Source organism: Pithys albifrons, chromosome 28, assembly GCF_047495875.1.
Source record: "Pithys albifrons albifrons isolate INPA30051 chromosome 28, PitAlb_v1, whole genome shotgun sequence".
Classification (NCBI taxonomy): Eukaryota; Metazoa; Chordata; class Aves; order Passeriformes; family Thamnophilidae; genus Pithys; species Pithys albifrons.
In genome coordinates this window covers 4,262,702-4,270,669 of record NC_092485.1, presented here as the reverse complement: position 1 = coordinate 4,270,669, position 7,968 = coordinate 4,262,702, and the positions used below count along the sequence as shown (strand labels likewise).

Below are 7,968 nucleotides of genomic sequence, written 5' to 3'. Positions count from 1 at the left end.
CTTGAGAGTGGAGGACCAAAGGTAGGATGACCAAGAACAAACAACCTGCACAGACACTCCCAGGTTTTTACATCGCTGGTTACGGTAAGTCATGCACGGTGCACCTTCCCTTGAACCGGGTGGAGCAGGAGAGGTCGAGGGGAGTGGGAAGAAACCCTGACCCCGCCAGACGCCTCTGGTTTGTTGTTCCTCGTTTGTTAAGCAGAATCATTTCCTACCGCTTAAACTATAAAGGGGCGGTGCCGGGGAAGCCGCTGGAACAGGTGAGGGAATTGCCTTTGGAACCGGCGGAGGAGCCGCTGCACCTGCTGATCATCGTGGGGGCCCTGCTCAGCCCGGGGGCACAGCGGAGCCAAAGCTCCAGTTTCCCTCAACAGCTGGACTAAGAGAGTCTCTTCGTGCCACAGCCGTGCCAGGAATCCGTGGCTGAGCCGGTCCCCGCCCGCCTCGCAACGCGCCGCGCTCCGCATCCCTGCGGGATCGGCACCGGCACCGGCACCGGGAGGGATCTGGCACCGGGAGCAGCCCCAGCTCCGGCCATGGCTCTGCAGTGGCTCTTGGCGCTGCTGCTGGCACTGCCCGGCGCCTGTGGTGAGCGGGGACACGGGGCACAGGGGCTGCGTGGGGCAGGAGCTCCGCGTGGGGAAGGAAAGGCTCAGACGAGCCCCGCCACCATCACCTTTCTACCCGCAGGGCACTGCGGGGAGCCGCCGAGTTTCGCCTTTGCGGAGCTCACCGAGCCTCCCGAGCAATCCTACCCCGTGGCGACCCAGCTGCGGTACCAGTGCCTCCCGGGGTACGTGAGGAACGGGAACGAGTCGCCCGTGGTCACCTGCCTCCCCAACTCCACCTGGTCGGAGAAGCCCGACTTCTGCATCGGTGGGTCCCCCCGTCGGGGGTTGGGGTGGGGGGCACATCCCCTGCAGCGCCACAATCCCCTTCGCGGCTCAGAACGATGCTCCCATCGCTGTTTCAGAGCAGTGGAAAACAAGTGCCCACCCCGGGTGCCTGCCCGGGTGGTCCTTTTCTTAGAAATGTTAATCTCTGGGAGATGATCTCTGCCATTCTGACTTTACCATCTGCTGATACAGCATTAGTGCTGTGATATATTTACGCAGAAACAAGGGACAGGGTGGAGGAGGCTGTGGGTGTCTGTTGTCCCCACGTGACATCCTGTCCCCATCCCCTTCATGCTGTTTCTCTGTGGACTCAGACCTCTGCCCTGATCCCACGGGCTCTTTATCAAGTTTCCCTTCTCAGTGAGCATATAAACCTAAGCTTTTTCTAACTTGCCCTTAGCCTTATCTGTGCTGTTACTTCTAATTTGAGTTCATCAAAAAATAATGTGGATCTTGTATCTCTTCTGCAAGTGCTAATACTTGCTCTCAGGGCAGTCAGGTGCCTGATAAATGGTCAATTAGTCAGAAATGACACTGAACACCTACTGTCCCCTGTGTTTCCTTATCATTCCACAAAATAAAGCTAATGCTGAGCACTTGCCCCTTCCAGGAAAGTCGTGTGGGCAACCAATAATCACAAATGGCAACTTTCATGTCGAGACCAATCTGCTGTTTGGGGCAACCATAACCTTCAGCTGTAACATCGGGTAAGTGTCAGACCAAGTTCCTGGTGAGTCAGGGTGGGGTGAGAGCACCCATGGGAGACTCAGAGGCTTTGAATAGGTGGGAGCTGGTCCTTGGCAAGCACAGGCACAGTGGGAGGTGTTCAGAGCAGGGAGCCACGGTGCTGTTTGGACCTGCCACTGCCCAGATGGGGCTGAACAGACTCAGGGTGAGATGAAATGTTGCTCATGGACCTGTGAGTTTGTATCCACCCACTTGCAAGTATTCAGTTTCCTTCGATTGCATCATATGTTGCATTTCTTTAAGTGTTGAGGAAATGGTCTTTCATAGGAGGGCTATCTGATTGTACCCTGGGGTTCAGCTGCTCCAGAGAAACTGTACAACTTTCTCAGTTTCCCAAGGGTGTTTTCACTTTTTTCAAAGAGATTCAACCTTTCCTTTTCTCAGGTACCTCCTTCTTGGGCCAGCATCTGCAGAGTGTGTATTTAAAAATGGTGATGTTTATTGGGACAACATTCCATCTTGTGAGAGTAAGCAAATCTTAACTGGTTTATGTGCATCTCTTCCTCAAAGCTCTTGCAATATATCTGATAGTGTGGGGACTGGCAGGTGGATTGTCTCTTCTTGGCACCTAATGCAAGTTCCTTTAGCCTTTAATGGGACTGAGATGCCTTCAGACACTACTTCACATCCCAAATCTTTATTTTTGAAGGGGAAACAGGTGATAAAGAGTTTTGATGGTGCTATTTGGGCTTTTTTAGCACACTGTGGGATGGACCTGACTCAGCTGCTCATAGTTTATTGGGTTTGCTGCCATAATAGGTATTCTGGTCTCATCCTTGTCAGCATAACAAAGGTAGGAAATGCCACCATTGTAGGTGAGGGGAACAAACTGCCTGGAGAGACCATGGTCACTGCCCCCAGAAGGCCTCGTCTGTGGTGGCAGCTCTTAGAAATAGATGCCTTTGTTTTCCCCTTTATCCATTTAAAAAACCCAAACTGTAGAAAACATTCAGAATGGAAGGGCACATTCAAGGCTTTAGGCTGAGAGGGTGGGTTCTGGGCTGCTTCCCTCTCTTGTCTTCTTTTTGTTTGGGTTGTAGTTTGTTGTGTTGGTTTTTTTGTTTGTTTGTTTTTTGTTTTGTTTGTTTGTTTTGTTTTAGTAGCTAAACCTGTATTTCGTATTTAATGGAAATATTCTTTCATTTTCTTACTGTTTCCTTCCCATGCAGTTATTCTCTGTCCACCACCCCCTGAAATCAAGAATGGGCATCTCATCAATGGGAATACAGACTTCACCTTTGGCATGGCTGCAAGTTTCAGCTGTAACAAAGGTTTTTCTCTTATTGGAGAAGACACAATTTACTGTTCAATAGGCCCTAACCACAATGGGACCTGGAGTGGTCCAGCCCCTGAATGCAAAGGTAAATGTTTGCTTTCTCTCCCTGTTCTTTCCACTTGGTTTCCCATCCCTCTCCCAATCTGTACTTCCCTGATGGGCTGCCAGAGTTGAGAAGGTTCATTTGAGCCTAAAAGGATTTCCAGGAGGCTTAATGCTGTAGGTTCCCAGCTCATGGTCAGAGGCAGGGCTTGGATTTTTCATCCTGCAGAGTCTTCCTCTCCCTGCCCATGCCCAAGGCTTCCTGCAAATGAAAAACGAGGCACTCGCGTGCAGTTTCTTAATGATGTCTCTGTTCTCTGAGTTGTTGTGCCCCATTAGGGACCTGCTTCTCTCAAAGTGGAAGGGCAGCAATTCTTATCTAGTAGGTGGCATCCCTGCCCATGGTGGGGAGTTGGAACTACAAGATCTTTAAGGTCCCTTCCAACCCAAGTCATTCAATCATTCCATGATTTTCTTAATAAGCTTCTCGTGTTACACTTCTGGTGTCACTGCAGGGCTTGCTTGTAATAAAGTTTCTTATTGTCTTATCTTTACTTCCAGAGGTCAGCTGTAAAAATCCAGATGTGAAGAATGGGAGAAGGTTGTCTGGCTTTGGCACTGAGCACACATACAGAGATACAGTGTCCTTTGAGTGTAATTCTGGTTACAGAATGAACGGTAGCAGTCTGTCTACCTGTGAAGCAAACAGTTCTTGGACACCACCTCTGCCAGTATGTGATGAAAGTGAGTAGAAACAAGTTTATTTCCTTGAGCAACTGCAGTGAAGTAGGTCTAAGAGCTGTTGAGCAGCTCAGCTTCCAACCTTCTGCCCTTGCAGAGGGCAGACCCCCTTGGCTCCTCAGCATGGCAGCCCAGACCTGAAGCTGTTAAGTGTGAACACCAAATGATCCAAGAGTTCACTGAAAGGAGAGACACAAATTGGCTTTACACCAGCCAGGTTTGGTTCAGCAGCTTCCAGACCTGTTGGGGATGTTTGGCTTCGAGCTCAGCTAAATGGAGGTCCTGCAGGTTGGGTTGGTGGGAGGCAGATTTACCAAATCTCCATCTTTTTTCCAGTTAAGCAAACTGATTTCCACTGCTGTGGGATACGAACTGCATCCCAGCCTTTCAAGCAGGTGAAAATGTTGTGTGCCCCACAGCATGCAGTTCACGGTTGTTACTGCAGACACCTGGGGTATCTTCTGTATCCAACCTTGTGTTTGTCTCCCACCTTTAGTCCTCTGTGGTGCCCCTCCACACTTCCCTTTCGCTAAATTACCGACGGCTGTGGGTGGCAGCTCCAAGTTTGGAACGAAGCTGAACTACCAGTGTAACCCAGGCTATGAGGCAGCACCTGGAAAGTCCTCTGTTCTCACTTGTCAGGATAATGACACTTGGTCTGCTGCAGACCCAGACTTCTGTGTCCGTGAGTATCTCTGTTCCTCTCCCGTCCTGACTGACTGTGGGAGGGATCTGTGCATGCTTGGGGTGTTACTCTGAGATTTGGGGCGTGCCACGGGTTTGAAGTAATTCCTGTGCTGCTTTCTTTTCCTCTAGGACAGCAATGTTCTGCTCCCGAAATACAGTACGGGAAAGTGAGTGGAAAAAACCCACCCTTCCCATTTGAGACAGTTGTGACCTTCACCTGTGATTCTGGGTGAGTCCATCCCTGCTGAGAAGGGACCACCTCAGGGGTCCATGGACAGGGATCACAGGCAGCTGGTTTCCCAGTGCAAGTCTCCCATGAAACTGTGTATTTTGTCTTCAGGAGATCAGTGTGTGGTGACACACACGTGCTGAGTGATGCAGTGAACTGCTCTAACTCAGCTCTTACTGGTGTTTTCACTTCCATGTGGCCACACCCCATTTCATAGCAGGATGACTTCTGGTTAATCACCTGCCTGCATGAGGTGATGGAGAGTGGGGAAAAACCTTTCTGGGTTGTCTTCTGGAAAGCAGTAAACTTCTCTTTCCTTAGGCATGAGCTAATCCAGTCTTCTGCTAAATGTGTGGCATCAGAAAATGGAGTTCACTGGGACCCAGCACCTCCATACTGTTCAAGTAAGAGGGGAAAACCCTGCAGAGATCCTTTAAGATAATAGCTGGAACTACTCTGGTGTAGCTGCCTTGCTGGTGGGCTTGGGCTGCTCTTACTTGTGCTTCTGTAAAAATCAGGATTTCAATCCTATCTCATGCTGTGATGCCTTAGCTGAAATATTCCTGTACAATTCAGAAATTATGCTGAAAAAGGGGAAGGACTAAGGGAAGAGCAGAAACTCTGGAGAAAAAAAAACGAGTCACAAGAGGAAAGTTTTCTGTCTCGAGTTACCAGGGAAAGATGAAGATAATCAGATGTTAGAACTGTCCACTCAGTTTGGTATAATGCTGAAATTGGGTGTTATGAACTCAGTGTTATGTGAAGCTGGAAATGGCTGAAACTCTTTTTTTAGCCTGATTAGGCACTTCAGTGATGCACAATGGCACAAAGGGCACAGACTTTGTCCAGGGCTCTGCTGTAGCTCATGAATGCAAGGATGGCCTCACCCTTGCTGGTGCAGCCTCTTTTTAGTGTATCTGTGGAGCTGGGCTGTGCAGGAGCCCCGTTCTATGTGTTGTTTTCCTTGTTCATTTGCTCCAATTTGAGACACTGCATGTTGAGTAGTTTATGAATTACTGTGCTGGGTGGGTGCAGAGTTTCATGTTTTGTCTCATTTCCTTTCCAGGTGCGAACATGATCGCTGTTGGTAAGTAATGTGTGTTCCTGAACCCCTGTCCCCAGGTCCTGCCTGTCTCTGTCTTCTGTGTGTTCTACTTGTAATGGCCTTAAAAGCCTTTTGCTGCAGTCTGTGGTCATACTGATATAATTGATGCTTTAGGATCGTGCTGTAAAAAGGGAGAGGGGAATGTAAAGGGGAACAAGGAGGGAAAAGATATTTAATGATTTTTGGAGTGAAAACTGAAGCTTCTTATTTGTCTCTTGTAGGAATCTTCCCCCTCCTCCTGGCAATGCTGATTATGAACATCTAAGTTAGGGAGTGGGCGCAGTGAGAAGGCACCTGTAGACGTGTTGGACTCAATACTGATCCCAGTGCTCTGCTTTTCCCTCCTGTGAAACTGGCCTTGAAGCAGCACCAGCAGCCCCTGGGTGGCAAAGCCCAGACGCTCCAGCTGCTGCCTGGGAAGCCCTCACAGCCCTGGCTGCAGCTGCAGCACGTGGTGTTGGACACAGCAGCTCATGGGGCTGGGATGGACTGGGAAGGTCTCTGCCATCTGGCTGGAATGCTGCTCAGAAATCAAGGGCAGCTATCCCTGTGTTAAGTTACAAAGATGGCAAAGATCTTCACACTGCAGTAGAGGAAGCTCAAGAAAACCCTGTGCTTTGGGTACCTCTGCATGTTGGATTCCTCAGCCCCACTAAGGTCATGTTGTACCTGGTCCTGATCAAGACTCAGGGGTTTCTGAAGTGTCCTGAGGTGGAAGCTGCTGCCCCTGCTGAGAGGGTTAAAGTGAATGTCTTCATGTGAGTGATACCTACTTAAACAAATCACCTGAAACAAATAGGATGTATAAGTTGGGTATTACCTGTGAGCACTGACAGCACTGAAAGTCACAGAATCATTAAGACTGGAAAAGACTTCCAAAGTCATCGAGTCCAACCTTTGACCAAACACCATCACATCAACTAAACTATATCACAAAGTGCCATGTTGAGTCATTTCATCATATATTCATATTTTTCTTCATATAAAGTGCAGTTGCAGCTGTTACTTCAAGGTGAATCTGAATTTTACCTGAGAGAAAAATTTGCAATGCCTTATTCCAAAGAACAGCTATTCTGACCCTTCCTGTATGCACTAAAGGTCGTTTTAAGCTTCAGCTGAAGGTCTCTGCCCTGGCACTGTCTTTGTATTGTGTTGGTTGAGGCTTCTCCGCAAGTACCTCATGGAAACAGCTCCTGTCTCTGAACTCACTGGAGCTTCTCTTGAAGTGCTGAAACTGTCAGTGGGATGAAGGCTCCAGGAAGAATCCAGCTCAGTGGGTCTGGCCTGGATGCAGAACTTGTAGGTGTCCTGGCAGATGCCACCAAACATCAGAGTTGCTGCTGAACCTTTTTGCTGCTTCGTTCAAAGGAGGTGCAGATGGAAATCAAGCCAGAACCTTAATGTGCTCCTCCATGAGGAACAGGACACCAACCCCAGACCTTTTGTGCACTTTTTCATCCTGTCTGACCTGACCTAGTTGTTTTTGTGCTAAGGACAGTGTGGGAGGGCAGGCAGAGGTGAAGGAGGAGGTGTGTGGGACCTCACTCACCTTGTCTGAACCAAAGGCACAGGCAAAAATGCTCTGGATTTGTTTGGCTGGTAGAAAGGCCATGCTGGGGCACTGGTGTCCTTTCCTGGTGTGAACTCAGCCTGGCTAAAGGATCACTTAATAAGCTAAAGAGGTGTCTTCTCATAAAATGAAGCAAATATTGGAAGGTTTCCTGTTGATAAGGGAAAAAACACTGTGATGGAATTTAAACTCGTTAAGCCTGAAACACTCAGACTTTTAGCTGCTGGTAAAACAAGATTTTGAGGTCTGGGGTTTTATCTGCTGCAGAGGTAAATCACCCATCTGTGAGCTTCTCATGATGCACAGTTGGGAACAGGAAGTGCACAAACCCTGTCTACTACAGACTTTTTGTTTCTTCATTTTCACCAGTGGTTTCCTGTTAACAGGAACACCCATCTAACAAAAAAGAAAGAAAACCAAATAGCCATTTCCATCAACACGTCAGTCTTGTTCCAAATAGACCCACAAAGTTCTCTGTTCCCAGCAGAGCACTGCCCTGTTCAGCTGTCACAGGGGCACTGTGAGATCCTGTTTTCAAGCACTTGCAGATTGCTGTTATTTTTATTTATCTCTTACCATAAGCCATATATGAATGACTGGATGGGCAAAACACAACTAAAACCTTGCACCTCTGGGTTGTGTTTGGTTTTGTTATTTAGATCTCAACAGAAT

The 7,968-nt window shown here is 48.5% G+C and overlaps 1 protein-coding gene across 1 annotated transcript in view; it reads left to right on the top strand.

Annotated features, from left to right (window-relative positions):
• CR1 (complement C3b/C4b receptor 1 (Knops blood group)) overlaps nucleotides 1-7,968 on the top strand; it is a 78,011-nt gene that overhangs the window by 36,080 nt on the left and 33,963 nt on the right. Inside the window, exons 26-36 of the mRNA XM_071578424.1 lie at nucleotides 206-263; nucleotides 390-591; nucleotides 694-879; nucleotides 1,510-1,606; nucleotides 2,031-2,113; nucleotides 2,816-3,007; nucleotides 3,526-3,708; nucleotides 4,202-4,390; nucleotides 4,522-4,621; nucleotides 4,943-5,025; nucleotides 5,688-5,708. Coding sequence (XP_071434525.1) covers nucleotides 206-263; nucleotides 390-591; nucleotides 694-879; nucleotides 1,510-1,606; nucleotides 2,031-2,113; nucleotides 2,816-3,007; nucleotides 3,526-3,708; nucleotides 4,202-4,390; nucleotides 4,522-4,621; nucleotides 4,943-5,025; nucleotides 5,688-5,708 — 1,394 coding nt within the window. The remainder of the gene's footprint in view (nucleotides 1-205; nucleotides 264-389; nucleotides 592-693; nucleotides 880-1,509; nucleotides 1,607-2,030; nucleotides 2,114-2,815; nucleotides 3,008-3,525; nucleotides 3,709-4,201; nucleotides 4,391-4,521; nucleotides 4,622-4,942; nucleotides 5,026-5,687; nucleotides 5,709-7,968) is intronic.